At 41.2% G+C, this 25773-nt stretch overlaps 2 protein-coding genes across 2 annotated transcripts; one reads left to right on the top strand and one right to left on the bottom strand.

Moving 5' to 3' along the window:
• Positions 1-3212: 3212 nt before the first annotated feature.
• Positions 3213-3728, bottom strand: LOC148801214 (uncharacterized). The gene has a single exon (XM_088900355.1). It carries the CDS (start codon positions 3726-3728, stop codon positions 3213-3215), a length of 516 nt encoding a protein of 171 aa, XP_088756481.1.
• Positions 3729-20305: 16577 nt separating this feature from the next.
• LOC104600872 (malate dehydrogenase) lies at positions 20306-24781 on the top strand. The gene is made up of 7 exons (XM_010264019.3): positions 20306-20526; positions 21640-21798; positions 21932-22107; positions 22286-22563; positions 22653-22788; positions 22926-23037; positions 24435-24781. Exons 1-7 carry the CDS (start codon positions 20484-20486, stop codon positions 24527-24529), a joined length of 999 nt encoding a protein of 332 aa, XP_010262321.1. The 5' UTR covers positions 20306-20483; the 3' UTR covers positions 24530-24781.
• Positions 24782-25773: the final 992 nt, after the last annotated feature.

Genomic DNA, 25773 nt, shown 5'->3' with positions numbered 1-25773 from the left:
TGGACATGTAAGGGCACAAGTATGCAAAGTAGAGGTAGCCATATACTCACAAGAAGTGATAATAGGGTTTCTTGGAGAATAGCTGTTCATATGGAGAAACACCACACAATACATTGGTAGGCATCCAGTTAATGAGATACACCGCAAAGAAGAAGGCATCAAACCAATAGCGTTTAGGTACATGAGAGTGAGCCAATAATGTGAGTCCGGTCTCAACTATGTGACGGTGTTTGCGCTCGACAACACCATTTTGAGATGTGTGTGCAGACATGAAAAGCAATGTACAATGGGATGAGTAGAGACAGAAGTAGTTATAGGTGAATCTTTGTTTGCTTGGGAGAAGCATGTAGGTTCAAAGACGGAAGTTGGAATTGGGTGGCGTGTGTCAACAAGATAGAGAGGTTTGCGAGGTTTGAAGATGTCGTCTGGCTCAAGTGCACATGGGATGAGTAGAGACAAAAGTAGTTATAGGTGGCGGAGGAGTTGATAAAGACAGAGAACTCGTGAATGGAGATGACAAAGGGCAGTTCAAGGAAGCTGAGGATAGTGGGACAAGAGGTGTAGAGGGTCCAAAAGAGTCATTGGATGTAGTGGTGGGAGCAACAGTAGAGGTGGGAGCAGGAACATGAGGAACAATAACAGGTGGTAGGCCAATAGGCTGGGTCGGAGAAGAGTGACGTGTAGGCACTGTAGACTAGTGAGAAAAGGGAAATTTCGTCTCATGAAAGAGAACATGAACAAGTAGTGTATATGCATCCTGAAACCGGGTCGAGGCACCGATAGCCCTTGTGATTGGGGCTGTAACCAATAAATACACAGGGAAGAGGTTTATAGTCCATCTTGTTGGACATGTAATGGCACAAGTATGCAAAGTAGAGGCAGCCATATACTCACAATAAGTGATAATAGGGTTTCTTGGAGAATAGTTGTTCATATGGAGAAACACCACACAATACATTGGTGGGCATCCAGTTAATGAGATACACCGCAAAGAAGAAGGCATCAAACCAATAGCGTTTAGGTACATGAGAGTGAGCCAATAATGTGAGTCCGGTCTCAACTATGTGACGGTGTTTGCGCTCGACAACACCATTTTGAGATTGTGTGTGCAGACATGAAAAGCAATGTACAATGCCTTGTTGTTCAAGATAAGGAGTGAACGTACGATATTCACCACTGCCATCAAATTGGAAGTATTTCATGTGAGAGCTGAATTAGCAACAAATTTCTGGAATTTGATGAAGATAGAAAGTGCTTCAGATTTATTCATCATGGGGAAGATCCATACATAACAACTGTAGTAATCAATAAATTCTATGTAGTAATGAAAACCATGAGCAAACGAAACCGGGGAAGGCCCCCATACATCAGAAACTATTAATTCAAAAGGAGATGAATAAGAATGGAGGTTGGCGGGCAGTGGTAACCGATGGCTCTTTCCAAGAGGATAGGTAGTGCAGCACGGAGAGGAATTATCGGTGATAGAAATATTGGATATCCGGAGCATGCCCTTGACAACTTGAAGAGAGGGATGACCAAGCCTGTGGTGCTAGATATCAAGGGACTTTATTTCAGCAACTAAAGCAATTGGAGAGGAACTAGTTTGCAGGTGAAAATCTGAAGCATCGAACACATATAAGCCGTCTCTACTTTTCCCTCGAAGGAGAATCTCCCCCGTGGTGCGATCCTTGACAACACAATAGGAAGGGTGAAATTCAATTAAAGCATTGTTGTCATGAGTAAATTGTGCTACCGAGAGAAGATTCTTATGAATATGGAGAACATGCAGTATGTTATGTAAGATGAGAGGTTGAGATTTCCCATGAAAAATAGATGTACCAGTATGTGAAATATGCAGACCTTGGTCGTTACCTATGGTGACTTGGTCAGGACCATCATACTCTAAATGTAGTTGGAGCTTTCCAAGATCAGTTGTAAGATGGTTGGTGGTGCTTGAGTCAGTATACCGACAATCGTCTGAAGCAAGAGTAGTAGATGCAGTGTAGGCTGTCGAAGTGGAGTTGTTAGTGGTAGGCTTGCTACTTTTGGATTTGAAGGATTGATTGAACCGATTTGTGCACCAGAATGCCGAGTGATTCCGACCACCACAAATCTGATAGGGGTTCAATGCATACTTCGATGGTTTTTTTTTGTTGAGATGGATGATCCTTGTCAGAAGCAGAGTTATCCAACTTGGAAGAGGGAAAAGGGCTCTTATACTTGGGAGTTCTACTGGCAATGTTAGCCGAGGGAAAAAACATGGAAGTTTTAGAACGAGCTTCCATTCTTAGGGTTGTTCATAAGAAGACCCAACCCGACCAAACTGACCAACCCGAATCGGGCGGGTGTTCTTCAGCACCGGTCGGTTTCAGGTTGTAAAAAATCATAAACCGATGGTTCAGGTCGGTTTTGGTTTCCATATGTCAAAACCGAAACCGACACGAACCGAACCGACTTAGTAGTTAGTAGTTAGTTCCTAGTTAATATTTACAACCTACTTAGTTCCTACTTAACTAAGTTGTCTCTATCCTAGTTACAACCTAACTTAATTTCTAGTCTTCTAGTTAGGAATGACATTAATGGCAAATATTGTAAGACAATTAGACAAGGAATTATTTTGAAAAAGTTTAAAGAAAAGAATCAAAGGATCCTAGTTTTTATGGTCTTTTACACCAATTACAATTAGAATTAGGTGTCATTTTTTACTTAGATTAGAAGGTTTCTTGAAATATACAAATTTCAGTCTTCTTTCTCTAATACAGTTTGCCTTTCTATTTTTTTGATAACTTCTATTCTAACTTGGTCCGTCCACTACCAATTTTAGTCTTCTTTCTCTAATAGAATTAGGTGTCATTTTTTACATCAAATTTCAGTCTTCTTTCTCCAATCTACCAATTTATTACCATGGTTGAACTTAGAGCCGAAACCGACCCAAACCGACTCAAATCGACCAGGTCGGTTTTGCTTAACACAGGGTCAGTTTCGGTTTCAATTTCAGGTAACCCGACCAGGTCGGGTCGGTTGAAAAAATCTTAGTAAACCAACCCAACCCGAACCGTGAACAGCCCTATCCATTCTGAGTTCTTGATTCAGAAACAAAGCCTGCAGGTCATCAAATGATAGTTCCTCCAACCGAGTGGTTACTAAAGTGACAAAGGCGTCATATTCAGCACCTAGACCATTGAGTGTATAGTGAGAGAGTTTTGAGTTTGTCAAGAGTTCTCCAGCAGCAACAAGGTTGTTAGAGAGAGAGTCTTGACTTTCTGTAAGTAATCTAGCATGGAGCAGTCATTTTTCTTGATAAGAAGTAGTTCATTCCGATGTTGGCTAATACGAACCTTGGAGCGAGAGGCATAAAGAGATTCAAGGGTGGTCCAGACTTCACGAGAGGACTTGCAACTGACAAGTTGAGCAATAACATTCTCAGTTAGGGATGACAGAAGCCACCCCATCAAAAGTTGATCCTGTTGAACCCACGAGGAGTACGCAGGATTTTTCTCGGTGCAATTTTCCAGCAACTGAGGTGGGCACTTGTAAGTGCCATTAACGAACCCAGTAAGTTTCGCTCCATTAAGAATAGGAAGAATGTGGAATTTCCAGAGGAGATAGTTTTTACCATCCATTTTGACCGAGACCAGATTTGTGAGACTGTTTCTAGAGAACACCAATGATGATGGAGTTGAAGACTGGGCTATTGAGGTTGCTGTAGTTGAGAAATCAGAGGCCATTGCAACAGGAATAGGAGTTATCACCGACCGGTTAAGTTGATGGCTCCAATACCATGAAATGATACACTTAGATTGAAGAGAATACAATATCTTTATTGATGAATGATTTGATATTTATATGTAGAGATACAGGAGTTTTAGATAAATGCAGATATTGGAATATATGTTTGCTATTCTGTTGATAGATAGAAGAGGAGATAAGGATAAATAATATGAGTACAAAAGGCTTATCGCAAATACAAAAGGCTTATCGCAAATACAAAGGCTTATCGCAAGAATCATGGAGGTTGGTTGTGTGATTCTGGTGTGGTCCGATAGGTTGTTATTCTCTAACAGTTTGGAATCATAGAAATCAACTTTTTGATCGTTTACAAAAATGGGTTTAATCTTAAAACCCGAGGCAACTATTGTGATTTCAATTTCTGAGAACGAAGTGGTGGGAAATGCTGAATGCGCAAGCTTTTAGGTAATCTTTCTAACTTATCTCAAATTGCAAGAATTGGATTCACTAGGTTGCTAAAACGTCACCATGGAGAGGGAACGTCTACAAATCTAATGATTTTGAAACTCAAACATTTTACCCATTTGTCTCTAAATCTGAGAAAAAATTTTAATACATTGTAATTTCATATGATTCTTTTTTTACGGATTTTGTACTAATTTATTATGTTTTTAATATTTTATAGTATCTTTAAATTGATATTATTTAAATGAAACAAGTTTTGATATAAAACAGGAATAGAGTGAAATGGAAGGATGGGAATGAAAGTTATTTGGGTTTAAGGGCGGATTTGATGCAAGCTATTTGCAAGCCATTTGAGCTCAGCTTGCAAAAAGCTCAATTCAGTTTAGTTCAAATTAAGCTTTCAGTTGAACCTGAGCCTAATATATCGGATCAAATGCTAATCAAGCTGAGCTCAAATGGTACGAAACTCAGTTAGTATACGCTCATTGTCGAGTTTGAGCCAAACCAAGCTCAAACATATGAACTTTTGATCCACGAATACCCTTGTCGAGTCTATCTTGAATCTAACTCAAACCTTATATTTTTCTGTTGAGCCAAGCTCGAATAATTAGTCGGCTGGCTCAGCTCATATCCACTCCTATTTAGCTTCAATGATGTTGTAGAAACTAACTGATTGATCGACCAATACCCTTGGTTCTCTTCTAAAGGACACACAAATAAACTGTATTTTGTACATGGGCACTTGTTTTTTGGCTAACATGGAGGGATAAAAAATTTTGAAACTTAAAAGATATAAAATTTCTTTCCATTTTCACAAGAAAATTTGGTGCTATCTTGGGCCTGTATAGGGCATGGCCTGAGCCTTGATTTCAGATGTGTGTGAGTCAGGTTGGGACTAGGCTTGCATGATACCCCTTAGGCCCTTATATTAGGTGGCAAGCCCAATCCAACCCTTGGGTGGGGTTAGATTACCCGTATTTTAATCTATACTCTATATAAAAGTGCGAATGCAATGTGAAACTTTTTTTTGATTAAAATTGTTCTCTATTTCATTGTTTGAGAAAATAGTATAAAAGTCATTTTATTATAACCTTAATGTCAGCTTTAAATGGCTACTAAAATGCCTACATTTGTGTATTTAATCCATCTCTAATTGTAAGGGTTGAAAATGTCACTTTAATTATTACTTTCCACCTCATTTAATCCCCTCTCAATAAGTCTTATACTTAAGGTATTAAATGTCATTTTCTCTTATTAAACATTTTATTTTTAAGTTATTTTTCACTAGTAAATGCTACTAATTAGATCTATGTCAATATTTTTAACAATATAAACTCATATATTTTAAAATTGATTCAAAAACAAAACCATTTTTATCCAAAGGGTGGCTAAGCAATTCAACCTTCCGAATAAAATTGATTAACCTATGAAGTCATAGGTAATTAATAAAATTTTTAAAATAAAAATAAATATAGAAGATTACAACACAAATTTAAAAAACAAATTAGACACATTTAAGATATTTTTATTAATCAAATTAAAAAAATAAGTTTAACAAACAAGAATTATTTTATTGATAATGAAAATGAAATACATAATTTAGAACTAACCAAAAATGAAATATAAAAATTAATATAAATAGTTCAATTTTGGGTTAAATGTGTTGACCTTTAATGTCATAAATAAATAATAAAATATAAAAATATAAAAAATACATAAATTTTGCAAAGAAAAAAGCATGGCACATGTATAATATCATATATTTATCATATTTATTAGAATTCGACCTACCCTTAAATTCTGTTAGAGTGATAACAACAGAAATAAAAGAAAGAGAGAAAGAGAGAGAAGATGAAGAGAAGAGAAGAGAAGGAGAGAAAGTTCTGGTTCGAACAAGAGAGAAAGTCAATCTCTCCCATTTGGCCAGATTTGTTTTTATATTTCTATTAATTTGGAAATGACACCTTTGCCCCTACTTAAGTGAGGGACATAAGATCTAATATAACTTTACACATCAACAACTTAAACATAAGCATAAAGACAAAAATACCCCTACATAATGAACATTAACACTCCCCTTCAAGTTGGTGAGTATATATCATATAATACCAACTTGTTACATATATAGTCCACTCTTCCCCAACTCAACCCTTTGGTAAACAAGTTTGTCCACTGGTTTCCTGTATTAATATATACAGTATTTATCACTCTACTCAGCAACTTCTCTCTCACAAAGTGACAGTCAACATTTATGTGCTTGGTTCTTTCATGAAACAACATATTAGAGGAAATATGGACTACAACCTGATTATCACAGTAGAGCTTCATTGGAGTGTCAATAGTGTATAACATCTCTTGTAGAAGGCTCCTTAGCCACACTAATTCACAAGTAGTATGTGCCATAACTATATATTCCGCCTCTGCACTACTTCTTGCCTCAATTGTCTACTTCTTACTTTTCCATGTCACCAGATTATCCCCAAGAAAAGTAGAATAGCCTATAGCAGATCTCCTATCAGATATAGAATTGGTCCAATCAGCATCAATATATCCTTCTATTTTAAGTTTTCCACCACTTCTATATATCAAACCACGACCAGGAGCCCCCTTTAAATACCTCACAATCCTTAGAACTGCATCCTAATGTGGAACCTAAGGTTTCTGCATGAACTGAAATACCACACTAACCGCAAATGAAATGTCTGGCCGAGTAATGTTTAGGTAGTTCAGTTTACCTACAAGCCACCGGTACCTGCTAGGATCTTCAAACTCTTCATCCATATCACTACTCAGCTTAGTGTTTGTGTCCATAGGTATTTTAGTTGGTTTATCACTTAACAAACATGCTTCTTCCAACAAATCAAGGACATATTTCCTTTGACACAAGTTAATACCATGCTTAGACCTTGCTACTTCTATCCCCAAGAAATATTTTTGTTTACCAAGGTCCTTTGTCTGAAAATGTTCCTGCAGAAAGATTTTCAACCTATCAATTCCCACTTTATCATTCCCGGTAATAACAATATCATCTACATACACCACCAATAGGATCTTTCCAGCCTAAGAGTCATGACTTAAGACGGAATGGTCAAGTTGGCATTGTTTCATACCAAACTTCTTTACCACCTCACCGAACCTACCAAACCAAGCTCGAGGAGACTGTTTAAGCCCATAAATGGTCTTCTTTAGTTGGCACACCTTACCATCATCGCCTTGAGCAACAAACCCTAGTGGTTGCTCCATATAGACTTCCTCAAACAGATCACCATGTAAGAAAAGCATTCTTGATATCAAGCTGATAGAGGGGCCAATCTTATAAAATAGCAAGAGAAATCACAACATGAACTGAACCAATCTTAACAACCGGGGAAAAGGTCTCTGTGTAGTCTATACCATAGGTTTGGGAGTACCCTTTGGCAACCAATCTACCTTTCAGCCGCTCTACACTACCATCAGGTAAGTATTTAACAGTATTGATGCGGCACGATCTGGGCACTCCTAGTTGGTTGCTGACTAGCTCCTTGTTGGCAACGGACGACACCTGAGAAGACGAAGAAGAAGGATTCCCGGGGATTTGCCCGGCGGGAATACTCCGAAGCTTAAGTTAGAGCGCTGGAGATGGAAGAAAAGAGTATAAAAGGCTAAGAGTGTAGGTCGCGCTAGATCACTGTGTTCGCGAGGTTAACTCGTGAGTAAGTAAGATAATTCCAGTTCAGATAAAATCCGAGAGTGTGAGAGAGTCCTCTCCCCTTTGCCTAAAGGGCTTTTATAGGGACGTTCTTGTCAAATCGAGCGTAACCACCACTGGGCTCTTGTCACAGCCGTTACCTGCCAGGTCTGCGTAGGTGATCGTTATATTGTGCTATCCGCTCGGGTGAGTGATACGTCCCAAAGGGGCAGGCACGCCTCCGTCTGTCGAGAGACGTGGGTGTAGACTGTCGAAAGGACAAGGACTGCGCCGTCAGTTGAGAGACGTGGCGCAGTCTGACCGGTACGATCTTGTCAGATGGAAGCTTCCTGAGAGCGTTGCATTACTCAGTCGCAAGCTACTTCGTAGCGAGCTATCTTACCGCAATCTACTTTGTAGCAAGCTCTTCGGGTACTTCAAGGTGACCCTCATCAAGGTTGGTCTTTGGGGCAGTTCTTCTGCCTAAGTGCTGGAGTGAGCTGGTTTCCCTAGCTCGCGAGCTGAAATAGTCTTGGAGTATTCCCTTCTCAGTAGCTCGGGGGACCTAGAGCTCCCCTATAGCGAGCTGTGACGTAGCAAGCTGCTCTATAGGCTCGTTACTTAGTTGTGGTCAGGCTATGATGCTGAGTTGTTGCTCCTGCTGAGTCAGGTCCACGTGCCATTGTCTCAGTAGGTCGGGTCAAATCATCCTCCATCAATTGCCCCCCACTCCTCGGGTTAAGAGTGCTGCCTTAGCGTGAGGAGTTCATGAAGTGTGATGGATTGATTTGACCGAAATTCAAACTTGATTGACTGCTCGTATTAAATGCGTGTGCGGGAATCAGGGGATTTTTGACTTTTTGAATACCGAAAATGCGCGGAAGCGGCTCTTAACTCCGGATGTCGTGCAGCCGCCATTACCTCAATCATGGGAGACGTGTAGCCAATCACATTTCGGTTTCAAAAGGCGTGCGGTCAGCATGATTGCAGACCGTTGGATCTGCCTCAATCTGCACCGTTAATTCGGACGCATAATGGCTATAAATAGGAGGGCCCCCTAGGCCTCATTTCCTTTCATGCTATCTTGCTGTCTTCAGATTTTGAGGTCGCGCATCCATCTAGTCTACCCGAGCTCTTCCGTTCACTTCGTTACGTCTTTACCGGTGAGTTTCAATCACTGTCAATCATGTCTTGTTATCCGTACCATACTTATTACCGGGATGGTAACTAGGACGATGACGCTCCCTCGAGCTCGGGGGGAGCTTGGAAGCAAGTCTCAGAGGCTCGGGAGACATCCGGTGATGTGGCCTCTACTTCTCGGGGGAGGGAGCCTGACACCTTCGGTCCCTCCTCTATGACGGCGGAGAGACTCAGGTCCCTAATCCGCTATTTTCACCTTCCTAGGGACCTTGTCTACAGTCTCCCCACTGGTAACTTCCCTTGGGAGCATGGTCCCAATGATATAGTTATTTTCCAGGAACAACTTGAGGCTGGCCTGCGTCTTCCCCTACACCCTTTAATAGTGGAGGTGCTAAACCATTTCAATGTTACCATCGATCAGCTCCATCCCAACGCTATCCGGAATATGGTTGGAACCATTTCTTTGTGTTATGAGTACTGTCTCCCTTTGGACCTTAACATTTTTGCTTCTATTCTTTGTATAAAAAATGCCACTCCCGGGGCTCCTTTGGAGAGCCGTTTTTACTACCTCTCTCCCCGCCACGGTTATAAGCTCTTGTACGAGCTACCAAATAAGATTTTCGCCTGGAAGCGAGACTACTTTGTGGTTCGTAACCTCGAGGGGTGGCCCTTCCCAACTTCTTGGAGGGGCGCCATCCAGGACCCTGGGGCCGAGCTAGACACTGAAACTCGGAATACGATGTTGTCCTGGGCATCGGTAGGCTTCCTCTATTCAGACTACTTGACCGAGGAGAAGCTCGCATAGGCCGGCCTGAGTCCGGGTAGGTTGCCTTTTTAGGTCGCGTAGTGCCTTGTAAAAAATATTGTATATATACATATACTTTGTTCTTTACCGAACTGATATCTTGTGGTTTTTTTGGCAGCCATCATGTCCGGTGTTGACTCGCGCCGCCTCCTCTCAAGCAACCAGAAGCGCAAAGTTAAGAGGTCGCGCCCTGACCGGGCCCCCACCTCTGGGGGTACTGAGTTCGGGTCTACTGAGCCAGACTTCACTTCTCTGCCACCCGAAGTTCCGCTGCCTCCATCTGAAGGAGGTGCTGGCGGGGCTAGCCTCGAGGAGGGCGAGCTCTCGCAGCAAGGGGTGATTCCTCCTGGTCCTTCTCAGTCGTTTCCCTACCTGCAGCTCCCAGTGGGGAACTGGGAGGGTCGGAATGATTACATTGTGGCTCGATGGAAGAGCCAATGGGCGATCGGCAATGAGGAGGTTGCTAAGTGGGGGGAGATGGAGCCTGGGGATCTCGTCGCGCTCAGCGCCTCTCACTGTATGGTGGTAAGTGGTCCTTCCCCTCTTTTCGTCTTTCGCTTCCTTTTGCTGTCTTCAGACTTCAGTCTCTTGTTGGCAAGTGAACACCGCCATCCACGCCATGGCCTTCCAGACACACATCCACTCCGGCAACGCTTGCAACCAGAGGGTCATCGTTCAGAAGCTCCTGGGCGAGCTCGACCAGACTCGGGGCGAGCTCCTTCACACTCGCAAGGGGAGCGAGTCCCAGGAGCTGCTCGTCCAAGACCAGGAGGCGAAGATCACTAGGCTTTTTGAGGAGAGCACGCGCTACAGGGAGGATTCATCGAGGGTGGCAGCGGAGAGGGAGCTCCTTCGCCAACAAGTTTGGGACTTGGAGTCTACTCTTCTGGACCAAACTCGGAACTTCGACAACATGATGGAGGCCGAGCGAGAGAAGGCAGTCTGGGACTTCAAGGACTCCCAAGACTATCACGACCTCCAAGTGGAGTATGGCTCGAGCTCATACCGCTCCAGATTCAAGCTCTGCTGCTGGTTGGTCCGAAAGAAGTTTTCTGGGCTCAACCTTGATGGCATCACCATGAAGGGCCTGTCTCCCAAGACAGCGGACCAGGCGGAGGAGGAAGAGCCTGACTCCCCGAAGGATGAGGATGAGGTGGAGGAGGTAGACCCCTGAGGCTGGCGGTGTTGGTTTTCTGCTCTAGTTTCTGGTGGTTCCCGGGTGCCATAACCCAGTCTTGAAAAGATCTTGTTGGGCGGTTGTGCCCTTTTTTTCCTCTTGTTAAACTTTCTCGAGCTGTTTAGCTCGGTTTTTTTTTTTTTGAAATGGTAATGAAATTTCTTCTTTTTTCTTCTAAGTTTGGTGCGCTCTCATTATTTTTGCTAAAGCAATCTCATCACTCAAGCTATTAGAGCTACATACCCGAAGTAGGACTTTTCGGTAGTCGTTATCCCGAGCTATCCCTTAACATTTACGGCATCACTATGGTGTACCGCGAGGTGATTACCATGTGTGCCCGAACTATACGTTTGTTAGTTATACCTTAGTTCAACCAATGTATTGAGACGAGCTATGCTTCGTGGGGTTTAAACCTGAGCTGCTTATGCCTCTGATATCTCATACTTTGCCTTCACCACTGAAGTGGCTAAGTCTTACTTGATGCCGAGGTCTCAGTTAGCTCAGTGTTTTAACCCTTAGGCTGAGGGGGTGACTTATAGTCTGCCCTTGAAGTTTGCCCATGCCATGGAGGCGACTGGGTCTTATTGCGCCGAGGTCGTGTTAGCTCGGCATTTTGGCCCTTAGGCTCTGGGAGTGACTCATGGTCTACTCAGTAGTTCGCCCATGCCATAGAGGCGACTGGATCTTATTGCGCCGAGGTCATGTTAGCTCGGCATTTTGGCCCTTAGGCTCTGGAAGTGACTCATGGTCTACTCAGTAGTTCGCCCGTGCCATAGAGGCGATTGGGTCTTATTGCGTCGAGGTCGTGTTAACTCGGCATTTTGGCCCATAGGCTCTGGGAGTGACTCATGGTCTACTCAGTAGTTATAGGTAATATTGCCTTAAGTTGAATATTCCATGCCCGAGGTACTTATTTCCCTTCAAGGGTTTCGAGCTCGTATGTTCCTTCCCCGAGAACTCGTTTTGGAGGGTTCTGCTCTTCCTTGCCGGTCTCGCGAGCTGATGCGCGAGCTGCTATTGAGGTGCAGCCCGCCACAATTGAACCTCTGACTATAACATGGATGATCCCCCGAACTGGTCTCTCTTTGGGGGGCTGCTTCTGCGGCTGTTCCGCTTGCTTGCTGGACTTGGGGGCATCTCTACTTTGCTCCCCTTGTCAACCTACTTTATTATTATTATTATTACTTTGTACAAAATTTCTCAAATATCCGCGACAGATGAGTTCTTCTATCTCATCGCGGAGGTTTTTACAACTTTCGGTACTATGACTATGATCTTTATGAAAGCTACAATACAAATTTTTATTCTTGGTGCTAAGGTCGGCCTTCAGTCGAGGTGGCCACTTCACGTATGGAGTGTCCTTGATTGCCATGAGGATCTCAACCCGTTTTGTGTTAAGGGGCGTGTAGTCCCTTTTTACTACTGGAGCTCGGAAGGGCTGGACAGGCCTTGCCCCCCGAGCTACGTCCTTCTTCTTCCTGCTCTCACCTTGGGACGAGGGCTCTGGCTCCCTCTTCCTTTTTTCTGAGGCTTGCTCGCCCTTCTGGTTGATCTCCTCCTCTGTCCCTATGAACCAATCCGTGAGCTTAAGGAACTCGGTCATGGCTTTGGGTTGGTTGACAACTACGTGCCACTTGAACTCTTTGTGGGTAATACCTCGCTTGGTTACTGTGAGGCGAACTGCGGGATCCAGGTCGAGTATCTGCAAGCAAGCGTCATCGAACCACTTGATGTAGCTCCGGATGGACTCCTCTTCCTTTTGTACTATGCCAAGGAGGCTCTCCTGAGTTCGCGGACACCTTTTTCTGGTGACGAAGTGAGAGGTGAAAACTTGCACGAACTGTGCCCAACTTCTTATCGAGCCGGGCGCGAGGTTTCGGTACCAGGTGCGGGCTACTCCTTTGAAGGTGGTGAAAAAGGCCACGCACATGCAGGACTCGCTGGCTCTTGCCAGGTGCATCTGGGACAGGAAGGCGTCCTCATGGTCATTTGGATCGAAAGACCCATCATACTTTTCCAGAGGAGGGAGCTTGAAGTCCCTTGGCATGGGGACAACAAGGAGTTCTGGAGATAGCGGGGAAGAAACCGAGAGGAGGGGGTAGATTTCACTTCACCTGAGCATACCTCCTCTTTGCCTTTGAGCTCAGGGGAGATTCGAGTAGCAGTTCAGTGAGCTCGTCGGCGTCTTCGCTGTTGCTTTGCTGGCTCGGGTGCTTGATGTTTCGGTATCGTCGAGCGCGATAGGCTCGGACCGCTAGTGATGACTCTGGACCGAAGGGCCCTGTCTATAGTCCGCGGCCAGGACCTCGAACGGATTCTCTGCGAGCAGGAGCTCGAACTGCGAAGGCTGTGGCGACATGGGCTTTGTTGGCTAAGAGGCCCCTGACCCGCCCACAGGCTATGAGAAAGGGGTGGCCAGCCTTTCCTTCTTGCTATGGGAAGAGGCTTGGCTCTTGGCGGGATCCTGGACCTGGGAGGCCTCTCCCCGACGAGGCCGCTCACTCTGGCGGGAGGGCTTAGTCTGCTTCGTGGCTGGATGCCGAGGGGGAAGCAACGGCAGGGCCTAAGGCAGAGAGGGAAACTGCTGCTGGTACTGGTATTGGGAAACCTGGTGCAGCACTTGTTGGTAGAGTTGGAATTGTTGAAACTGTTGCATTTGAGCCTGCATGGCCCGCATGCATTGCACCAAGTCCTCTAGTTGGTTTGGGTTGGATGTTGGGGGCACAACCGAGGGTTTAGCAAAGGTTGCTCCAACTGTAGAAGGGAGTGGAGCGACGGCGGGTGCCACCATAAGAGGCACGTTCAGACTGGGAACTTCGTCCGCAGAGAGGGGGACGGTAAACTGTCCGATGCAGACAGTAGGAAGCTGGGGCTTCTCCCCATAAGCGTTCTGGCTGGTGCCACGTCCGGCATTGATGGAAGAAGCCATGAATGCTAAGTTTTTGGAAGAAGAAACTATAAAAGCTTAGAGGAAGGCTTTTAGAAGCGTTTCCCACAGACGGCGCCAAATGATGCGGCACGATCCGGGCACTCCTAGTTGGTTGCTGACTGGCTCCTTGTTGGCAACGGACGGCACCTGAGAAGGCAAAGAAGAAGGATTCCTGGGGATTTTCTCGATGGGAATACTCCGAAGCTTAAGTTAGAGCGTTGGGGAGGAAGAAAAGATTATAAAAGGCTAAGAGTGTAGGTCGCGTTAGATCACTATGTTCGCGAGGTTAACTCGTGAGTAAGTAAGATAATTCCAGTTTAGATAAAATCCGAGAGTTTGTGAGAGTCCTCTCCCCTTCACCTAAAGGGCTTTTATAGGGGCATTCTTGTCAAATCGGGCGTAACCGCCACTGGGCTCTTGTCGCAGTCGTTACCTGCCAGGTCTGTGCAGGTGATCGTTATATTGTGCTATCCGCTCGGGTGTGTGACACGCCCCAAAGGGGCAAGCACGCCTCCGTCTGTCAAGAGACGTGGGAGCAGACTGTCGAAAGGACAAGGACTGCGCCGTCAGTCGAGAGACGTGGCGCAGTCTGACCGGTATGGTCTTGTCAGTTAGAAGCTTCCTGAGAGCGTCACATTACTCAGTCGCAAGCTACTTCATAGCGAGCTATCTTACCACGAGCTACTTTGTAGCAAGCTCTTCGGGTACTTCGAGGTGACCCTCATCAAGGTTGGTCTTTGGGGCAGTTCTTCTACCTAAGTGCTGGAGCGAGCTGGTGAGCTGAAATAGTCTTGGGGTATTCCCTTCTCAGTAGCTCGGGGGACCTGGAGCTCACGTTATAGCGAGCTCCCCGTACAGCGAGTTGTGACGTAGCGAGCTGCTCTACAGGCTCGTTACTTAGTTGTGGTCAGGCTATGATGCTGAATTGTTGCTCCTGCTGAGTCAGGTCCACGTGTCGTTGTCTCAGTAGGTCGGGTCAAATCATCCTCCATCAAGTATAAACCCACTTACAACTGACAGCCTGTTTATCAGGAGGAAGAGTGGTGAGGTCCCATGTAAGATTATGAGTTAGAGTTGAGAGTTCTTCTTCCATTGCATGGAGAGGCAAGAGCTTCCTGGACATCCTTAGGGACAACAACAAAGGATAACAAGGAGATAAACTGGCGATGAGAAGTAGAAAGGTGAGTGAGAGAAACATAATTAGAAATACGATGAAGGGTACAACTGCATTTACCTTTCCACAAGGCAATGGAAGATCAAGTTCAAATACTGGGGTTGGGGTTGGTATGGGGACAATTGTCGGATCTGTCAACGATGATGAAGCTGGAGAAGGAGTCGGTACATGTTGGCAATGTGTATACATTTAATGAATAAGTGGCCGTTCAACAGGTGGCGGCACCGGAGGCAAGGACTTGGTCACAAATTGGAATAGGAGGAACAAAATCTGTAATTGGAAGAAGAAGAGAAGGAGGTGATTAGGAGGAAGAAACATTACCTGACCCCAAGAAAAATGAAGTAGACACAAAGAAAGTAACATCAGCACACACAAAGGAACGTTGAGAGCCAGGATGATAATACTTGTACTCTTTCTGAGCCAGGATGATAATATCAGCACACACAAAGGAATATGCATTTAATGGATCGTGCATCTAACTTGTCCCTTCCTGGCCCCAGATTATGAACAAAGCAGACACACCTAAAAACCCGAGGAGAAAGATGAAACAGAGGCAAGGTAGGAAACAAAGTGGTGAATGGAGAATGACCATCAAGGATAGACGTGGGCATCCAATTAATCAGGAAGCAAGAAGTAAGCACCGCATCACTCCAAAAAGGTTTAGGGACATTCATATGGTGCATGAGGGATCGAGCAGTTTCTAATTTGTTGTGGGGTGTAGGTACATGAAGTCTGATGAATAATGTCATGTTGGTCCAAATATTCTTGAAATGATGTAGAGAAATATTCACGGCCATTATTGAAACAAAAAAATTTAATGTGGACACCAAATTGGTTGCGAGAACATAAAATTTCTTAGAAAATGGCAAACAATTCATTCATTTCTTTCATTAAATAAAGTCACGCCATCCTTGAATAATCATCAACAAAAATGACAAAGTTTTTATATCCATTGTATAGCATTACTTTATAGGGACCCCAAACATCTGAATGAACAAAAGAAAGGACTCGACATACGCTTATCAAACCTATGACTAAAGGGAACACGATGATGTTTCCCCAACTAACACGACTTACAATCTAAAACAAAAAGATGACTCAACGAATGAACCAAAGACTTCAAAAATTTCAGCGAAGGATGACCAAATCGATAATGCCACTAGAGAGGAGAAAGAGATGATCGGAGAACTGTTGACATACTTCCACCACCGTAAAGATAATATAATCCGCCAGTTTCATGTCCTTCACCAATCTTCATCCCCGTCTTGAGATCTTGAAAAACACATACCTATACTACAATGGAGGATGTGGAACCATTAGCAAGGGTAACGGATTGTGATGTTGGGAAATGAGAGAGGGAAGTAAACACACCTGGAGTTCCAGTCATGTGATCGGAGGCTCCAGAGTCAATAATTTAGGGATTGGGTGTGGATGCCAGACAAGCCATACCTGAGTATACAAGAGTGATCGTGTTCTGTTGAGATGTGGCCTGGATAAACCTCTCATACTCATCATGGGGAACACTCATCATCTCTTTCCTAGGAACATTTGTGGATGTAGGGAGCATCTGATCAACTGAATGACTCTCCTGTCTGATGCTACTATCACTAGTCATGGCATGATTGACCCATGTTGAAAGTGGACCATGCAAATCATAGCAATAATTAATGGTATGTTGATTCATACCACAGTGTGTACATCTCCTCGGACCCGAACTACGTCCTCTGCCACGAGCTCCCCTTGAATCTCGACCTCTAGTACGACCACCACCACGGTTATATGTAGGTTCACCACCACCACTACAGCCATATACCGGTCCACTACTACCACTACGGCTAGACTGAACTTCCCGAGCTCCATCACTAACACCACAACCCCTTGATACTGCAAAGGCTGATTTGTCGAAAACACTAGAGTTCTTGGTAGATCTAATAGAAATCCTCTTAAGTCAAGCAAACACCTCTTCTAAGGAAGGGAGAGATAATCCTCCCAATATCTGAGCCCACACTAGTTCATATTCAAACTTTAGCCCCACCAAAAATCGAGTCACATCTAGTTGCTCTCTCTGCTGTTGCTGAATTTTGACATTAGAGGTGAGAGGGTGATAGACATTCAACTCATTACTTATGGTTCTCATACTAGTATAATACTCCTCAAGACTCTGATTATCCTGTTGCAAATTAAAGTGTTCCTGATATAGTTGATATACTCTAGTTGTGTTGTCTTGACCCGAATACAATTTCTTAGCATGGTCCCACACTTCCTTGGTAGTATCAAGAAACATGAAATTCACACTAATCTTGGGTTTCATACTGTTCCATAACCATGTGATAATCTATGCAACTTCTTGTTCCCAGTCATCATACTCATGAGAATCACTGGAGGGTTTTTCTTCCCTTATGTGTTTTACCTTCTTCTTTGCCTTAAGAAAGATTTCTACAGATTTAACCCAAGGTACATAATTCTCTCCATTCAGTTTAATAGAGGTCATCTAAACATTCAGGTAGTCAGTAGGGACCATCGCACTAGTTTTACTGCCACTATTGTCTTCCATTGCTGAATTCGGCACATTGCACACTAAACCACACTATTTCAACACTTACTAAAATTTGCATAAACCCTAACACACTACAACCTGAATTCCCACCATACAATTTGAAACAAACTTATCATTTGATTCACAACAAAAAACTATATAGAAACCTCTTACCTAATCACCAAAAAACCAGATCACACTAGGTACCCACTGCATCATATGAATCAGCCCTCTTCTCTTCATCGATTAGGGGAGGGCTTCTTACAAACCATAGCAACCAACCACGAACTGCACAATTGGAGGCATAGAAACCTCCAAGGGAAGAGGGTGATCACTCCTTTTCAGCCCTTTCCCTTATCTCCAACTGATGGTGAAGAAAACAAGAGAAAACCCTAGACTGGGTGTGCAAAGAACATAATACTGGGCAGTTTTGATTTGCTCAGTTTGGCTCTGATACGATATTAGAATTTGGCCAGCCCTTGAATTCTGTTAGAGTGATAACAACAGAAATAAAAGAAAGAGTGAAAGAGAGAAGAAGAAGAAGAAGAAGAAGAAGAGAAGAGAAGGAGAGAAAGTTCTAGTTCGAACAAAAGAGAAAGTCAGTCTCTCCCATTTGGCCAGATTTGTTTTTATTTTTCTATTAATCTGGAAATGACATCTTTGCCCCTACTTAAGTGAGGGACATAAGATTTAACATAATTTTACACATCAGCAACTTAAACATAAGCATAAAGACAAAAATACCCCTACATAGTCGACATTAACAATATTAAATAAAAGGTAAGTGTGATATATTAGAATTATTTTTACACACAAAAATACAAAAATTGTAGAAGAAACACTTAGTTTTGAATTTAGTCCCTATTTAATTGTAAATTGAACTACTACTTTTCACCTCATTCAATTCCCTCTATTTAAATCTTACATTTTTTTCATAAATGAACAAAAGAAAAAATATACACCAAAAAGATAAAACACTACAAAAAGAATAATATAAAATATAAATAATTAAAAAATCTTAAGTGTTATTTAAATAGTGAAAGTAGATTAAATAACTTAGAGGTATTTAAGCTTTTTTTAGTTATTTATTATATTTTTATTATAAATATTTTTAGTAATTGTGTATTTTCGCTATAAATTTTGAATAATTATTAGATATTACACTTTTGTTTTTTGCTAGAGATTAAACTATTAATTTAACTGGAATTAGGAGTGTTCACTAGGTTGTTCAATTCGATTGCAGATTGTTTGACCAACCAAACTAATCTGGTTGGGTTAGGGAGTTGGTCACTCAAAATTGATCACCCAACTTGAGTTCTATGAGTCAATGTTTTAAAAACCAATCTGGAGATCGACTCGCTTTTGCATTTAGGTTGTGGTCACCGGTTCAATCGTTCGAGTTGAATGGGTTAGACCATTCCACATTAGCACTATATATTTAATTTAACTTTCGCTTAGCAAAGTTCGTGGATCGTATGGGTCCCCACTAGACCCGAAACCAAGGTTAGGTGAATGTTATGGTCAATCGGTCGGGTCAATGCGGGTTGAAAACATTAGTACCGATTTTGGTCAATTTTCAATTTGGTTGGTCAATTAAAAGGATTTGAACTTAAAAATTAAAGTTAAAATATGACAATAATATTATTAAAAGAATAAATTTTAAATTTTAAAATTTAAATTTATAATATAAAATATTTTAGACTAAGAAATATGGGAATTTTCCCACTTTGCTATATATATTCGAACTCTCTCTCTCTCTCTCTCTCTCATATATATATATATATATATAGACACACACACACACGATCAGGTCGGTTCGATTTTGGTTGGTTTACAAATGGTCAAACCAAAACTAACCGAACTTGATCGAGTTGGAAAATTGCTAAACCAAAGCCGACTGGAAATACTAAAAAGTGACCAACTTAATTGGGTCGAGTTGGGTCAATTTGGTTAGTCTCATCGGTTTGACAAACAACCCTAACTAGAATTAATTATTCTTATTTAAATATTAATTATTAATTATTTAAAAAATTAAAATATAAAACAATTATCTACTCTTATGTATTTCTATTATATAACTTTTTCTTAATAAAATATAAATAATTATTAATTATTTAATATAGTATATAAAATATAATTAATTATTAATTATTTAATATAGTATATAAAATATAATTAATTATTAATTATTTAAAAATTAAAATAAAAAACAACTATCTATTCTTATGCATTTCCATTATTTAACTTTTATTTAATAAAATCCAGGTCCCCTCTAAGTTAAATTAACTGTGGATTGATGGGCTGGCTTTCTTATCGGATTTCAACTTGAGTGGCCTCAATCTAAGTTAAGTTAAATTTTACAATTTACACCAGTTGAATTTGGGTATAAAAGTTTCGGTTTTTTTATTCTTGAGATGGGCTTGGATCACCCACTAAGTAGTCCAAATCCGGTCTGGATTTATCTCAACCCAGGTGCATGAAATTTGTGTTTTTAGTGTGGGCTGATTGACCAATCTGAGCCCAACTCAATTGCATGAAATTTCAGTGTGAGTTGGGCTAAGATTGGACAGTTTGTTTGGGCTTCACCTCTTGTTCAGTCCGGTCTCATTAGGCCTGGTTGAGTTTAAACCCGCCCAACTTGCACCCTTTACTTTCTTACTCATCTCAATTCTGTCATTTGAGAGGAGAATATTCTCTTGTGCGGTATTTGCACTGTGCGTACGATAGCACCACAATGCCTTAGTTCTCCCTTTAAAAATCTTCCTTTACTCTCAGACCTCAGTACCCTCAGGCGACTCCTTTCACTCTCCATTTTTTCCCCCCAAACGTCTAGTTTGGTGTTTTCTCGTCGATCTCCATCAATGGCGAAAGATCCAGTTCGTGTTCTAGTTACAGGAGCTGCAGGTTTGGTGAAAGATTCTCTTTTTTTTTTTGATCTTGTGTTTCTTATAGTTTTTGTGAACCAATCGAAGATCCGGCAAAATTAGGGTTAGATGTTCTTTCTCGGTCGAGTCGGATTAAGATTTGATAAGTTTAATTTGCTGTTTGCCTCGTGTGCTTTTTGTTGGATGACGGAGTTTCGATGAAATGTGGAATTAATCTGTGGCAGTGATTAGGTTTGTGTGGTGGGCTGTCTAAACCATGAATTCTAAATAGTGTAAGTGATAGTGAGTAAAGTAGATAATTTTCTACTACCTTGATCTTACGGGAAGATCTCTTTGTTGATGCCCCGTATAACAGTTTTTATGTTAGTGGCTAAGTGCTCAAATTTTTGCTTCATCTTTTATGGGTTTTATTGCTCAGTGAAAGATTATGAGCTCGTTTGATTCCGAATCCTCCTGCTTTAGTAGTTTAAATTCTGAAGCTATTTTTACTAAACCTGGGTGTTTTGACCAGAAATTTTTGCATGTTGTGATACCTTAATGTATCCTTGAAGTAAAGCAGTAATTACTGCTGGGTACTTGAGTAGACCATGGCATCATGAAGTACTTTCGTGGAATGATTCTCAGCTTTAAGGAATTTGAAACCTCGATCTGTTCGTTAGGATTGCTCCCTTTATTTTCCTCCAGTTGGTTAACTAACATTGATTAGCATTAAAGTCTGCTTTTGTTTGGTTGTAACTTTGATTGTACTTTGGACTTGGTTAAATCATGCAACTTCTAATTCTTTTCATGCCTCAGCTTCTCTTTGGGAAAATGTGCCAATGAAGAAGATGTACTGCAAGATTTGTAGGAAATTGACTGAATGGATGGGGATATTCTTTTGTATTTTGACTATTTTCATTTTTCTAACTGGTTTATAATATGCTTGTTCTATCATAAAAATGAATGGTTGATTCTCTAATTTATCCATCAGTTGCAATGGATAGAACTTAACTGACCTCTGAAAACTTTGCTTTATAAAGGTCAGGTGATTGTTTGGTTTAGTATCTGAACTGTCTTCTTGCCTAGATTTTTATTTACTCTTTTCTTTTACTCCTTTGGATCAAATTTTGAGGAAACTGCGTTGGATTTGTAGGACAAATTGGGTATGCTCTTGTGCCTATGATTGCTAGAGGAGTGATGTTGGGTCCTGATCAACCTGTAATTTTGCACATGCTTGATATCCCACCTGCTGCAGAGGCCTTGAATGGGGTAAAAATGGAGTTGGTGGATGCTGCATTTCCTCTTCTTAAAGGTGGGTTCTTTTGTCCTGTGGGTGAAAGATCGAATGGAGTAAATTAAAAATCATTTCAAGTCTGTATTTGAGATCTGATTTGACTTAATTTTTATTGAAATAAGAAAGTTATCTTGTGTGACAATTGTCTCAGGTGTTGTTGCTACAACCGATGTTTTTGAGGCATGCACTGGAGTGAATATTGCAGTCATGGTTGGTGGTTTCCCAAGGAAAGAAGGAATGGAAAGAAAAGATGTGATGTCAAAAAATGTATCCATCTATAAGTCTCAAGCATCTGCTCTGGAAAAGCATGCAGCTGCAAACTGCAAGGTCTTTAACAATCCACCATGTTGCTGTCTTGCTTTTTGGATAAGATTCGATCTATTGAGTGCATTGATTTAACTCGTTAGGTGCAGCAAGCTAGGAACATTTTATGCATTTCAGAGATTCATTTACATACAGGCACCAAATGAACCTTTACCATGTTTGTCTATGCTGTTCTGTACAGGTTTTGGTTGTTGCTAACCCAGCAAACACAAATGCCTTGATCCTGAAAGAATTTGCACCTTCTATCCCTGAGAAAAACATAACATGCCTGACTAGGTTGGACCATAACAGGGCACTAGGTCAGATCTCAGAGAGATTGAATGTTCACGTCTCTGATGTTAAGAATGTTATTATCTGGGGAAATCATTCTTCAACTCAGTACCCTGACGTCAACCATGCAAAGATTGTAACACCTTCTGGAGAAAAGCCTGTACGTGAGCTTGTTGCTAATGATGAATGGTAAGAATGGTAAATATAAGATCTTCCCCTTTTTATTGCGCAGGTATATTTGATGGGAGATTACTGAAGCATATCGTTTCATTTTTAAGGTTGAATGGAGAATTTATCACCACTGTCCAACAACGTGGTGCTGCAATTATAAAAGCCCGAAAACTATCTAGTGCATTGTCTGCTGCAAGTGCTGCTTGTGATCACATACGTGATTGGGTGCTTGGGACACCGGAGGTTGTTATTTATTTATATGCTGTTCTATATAAAGATATACATTGTTCTGTGTGGTTGGGCACATGTCTGCTTGTTTGTTTCAGCAACTTTATTATGTAAAGATTAATTCTTTCTAATCTTTCAATTGGATGCTTTAGGGCACTTGGGTTTCCATGGGTGTGTACTCTGATGGATCATATAATGTACCTGCGGGCCTCATCTATTCCTTCCCTGTAACTTGTCGTAATGGAGAATGGACAATAGTTCAAGGTAAGGATGCAACCATTTTAACTTTCCTTTTCTGTTTCATGAGGACCTGCTTTTCTTTATTAATTCTTTCTAGAGTTGATCTGCATGTGGATACACATTATTTTTAAATGTCTATTTGTGTCTTTTAAACATCATGAAAACTTAATTAGATGTCATTACTGGTGTTCTCTCTATTCTTTTCTGAAGCAAGATTGCAGAATTTGTTTATTTTTCTAAGCAGATTACATAACAGATCATTTTTTTTTCTTTCTGTGCAACTTGACAGACACGTGGATTTATAGCTTTTCTTCATAACCTTATTTTCTCTTTCTTCCAATGGTTGGTATTCAGTTGGTAGCAGCATTTTGTTATCACTTTTCACCGTTGGATGAATTCTCTGGCATGCTTCAGGTCTAATTAGTTCCTTAAGTGTGGGGTGTACAAAAATATCAAGCCCAACTATTTTAAAGTGCTCCACATTTTAGATTATTTTGCTCTCCTTCTATGGTGCCTCAATTTCCTAACAATTTAGATAAAAGAGAACAAACCAACTTAAAACATGTTTTTACTTTTTACTATCCTCTTTTACCAGATGCAAGTGCATCATATACAGGTCCCAAATTTTGTCAGTTCAGGTGGGTCCTAGATTCTTGGGTTATTGAGTCAATGCACTGGATGTTTGGTACATGATATACTTGTATTTGTTGCAAAATAAGTTCATACCGGTAACATCACTCTTTCAACTTAAACTGATATCAATTTCGGATTCCTAAAATAAATTGGCTTGTAGTTTTATTACCCTCTCTTTGAGCACTTCAGGCTTAATTAGTTCCTCAAGTACGGGATATAGAAAGTTTCCAGTACAGCTAATTTAGAGTGCTGCACTTACTAGATTACTTTCCTCTATTCACCTTCCCTAAGGCTAAGGCTCACTTGCTCAGTTTGGAAAGAGTATTAATACAAATGTGTTGAGTGCAAAACCTTCTATTTTGTATTATTTTGTACGTTTTGCACTGTACATATTTGTATTTGTACTCTTTTCAAACCAAGTCTAAACTGCTCTTCAATTGAACAGCTAAAGTATCATGACACTTCAAATTTCAACTTAATATATGTTTCGAAAGTTTCCAGCACAAAGCACTTTCGAGATTATCTTCCCCTTTTCAAACTAAGTCTAAACTGCTTTTCAATTAAACAGCTAAATATATGTTTCGAAAGTTTCCAGCACAGAGCACTTTCGAGATTATTTCCCTCTTTAGTTACTCCCAAATCTTCTTATTTTTCAATTAAAAACTGTCTCAAATGTCAAGGCTAACAATTTTAACTTCATGTTTGGAAATGTTACTTCTATAGTTCCAAGCTAACAATGTCAGATCCTCAAAGTTTGACGGTTTACTATTCTGCCCTTCCTTGTGCAGGACTCCAAATCGATGAATTTTCAAGAAAGAAATTGGACTTGACAGCAGAGGAGCTCTCTGAGGAGAAGTCTCTTGCATACTCATGCCTTAATTAGTTGAATACTCTTCTCATTCCTAGCTTAGCACGGTGGTATTAGTGCTTATGAAGTAGCTTCAGTTTTGAAATAAAAGCCATTTTGGAATATTTTTGTCACTCGTCTACGCGAGGAGAATTTGATTTTTCTAGATATGGATTTCATTGATAAGCACAAGCATGGTTCATTCCATGGTTTTATGTAGCTCAAGTTCTGTCCTTTGGTGGTTATTTACGTGGAGATACCATATAATGCCTGCGTTTGAGAACCCAATGTTTGTTCTTATTGATTCTAGTCATGGTTTGGGCAGCGTGGATGCTCACGGGAGATTACAATTGTGCTTGGTAAGACTAATCAATTCCTCGTAGGGGTGATTTTTTTTTGGATTTTGAGAGTTTTCATTGACCAATAAATCCATGTTCTTTTATCAGATTTTTATGGAGATCAGGAAAGGTTTATTTTTTTAGATATCATTTTCTCACCTGGAGGGAAAGTTGCCAACACTTGAATGAGACAAAAATACCCTTTTTAATAATGGACTTTTATGGATAAAATGGTCGTTGCTTTATTTTCATGGAAACTAAAAAAAACATGGGTAAATACACTTATTTGGGTTAGTTTTTCTTAGAAACACTTGGTAACTTGGGTAAGTAACTTATTGAAAAATGAATGGGCCCAAATTTCTTTCTCATGAATCACCAATTCTTCAAGCATTCATTCAATTCTTTAGACTTCGTTTAGATGTGGTGTAAATGCAAAAATACATCGATGTATTTGGAAAACAGCCAAACAGATCAGTAAGAAAGATGAATCGGTCATGTTTAGTTTTTATATTGTTGTTTGACAAGAATGTTTTTGTCTCCTCGACACCAGTAAGTTTTAAATGGAGGTTGCATATTTCTGGAGGAAGGCAAGCGTGTGGTGGTTTAAGTGAAGGCCACAACAATAGAGAAGCTTTAAGGATTCAACCGCTTCTTTGAGTTTCCCTTATGAGCAAAGGTCGATAACATGTTGGATGACATAGGGACAATTGAGTTTCTTCTTTCGGGTCAGAATGGTTGAGAGAGCAAGAATGCGATTTGAGGAAGGGACAGAGAACATCATAGAAGAATATTGTGTGAGGTGTCATCATCTACGAATCTGATTCACAGCTAACAAATGTTGGACGATTATGACAGTAAGTTCCACCGGTTGGCTGTTGACTATGATAGAGAATAGACAGTGAGGGAGAAGAAGAAGAAGAGAGAGAGAGAGAGAGAGAGAGA

Source organism: Nelumbo nucifera, chromosome 3 (genome assembly GCF_055504915.1).
Source record: "Nelumbo nucifera cultivar China Antique chromosome 3, China Antique-T2T, whole genome shotgun sequence".
Lineage (NCBI taxonomy): Eukaryota > Viridiplantae > Streptophyta > Magnoliopsida > Proteales > Nelumbonaceae > Nelumbo > Nelumbo nucifera.
This window is presented reverse-complemented; position numbering and strand designations above follow the sequence as displayed.

Bases quoted from the DNA above. Each gene is read 5' to 3' on its own strand.
- LOC148801214 (XM_088900355.1), bottom strand. From the start codon at position 3,728: ATGGCCTCTGATTTCTCAACTACAGCAACCTCAATAGCCCAGTCTTCA.
- LOC104600872 (XM_010264019.3), top strand. From the start codon at position 20,484: ATGGCGAAAGATCCAGTTCGTGTTCTAGTTACAGGAGCTGCAG. The intron at 20,527-21,639 runs GTTTGGTGAAAG...TTGGATTTGTAG, and splicing joins TCTAGTTACAGGAGCTGCAG to GACAAATTGGGTATGCTCTT. The intron at 21,799-21,931 runs GTGGGTTCTTTT...CAATTGTCTCAG, and splicing joins TGCATTTCCTCTTCTTAAAG to GTGTTGTTGCTACAACCGAT.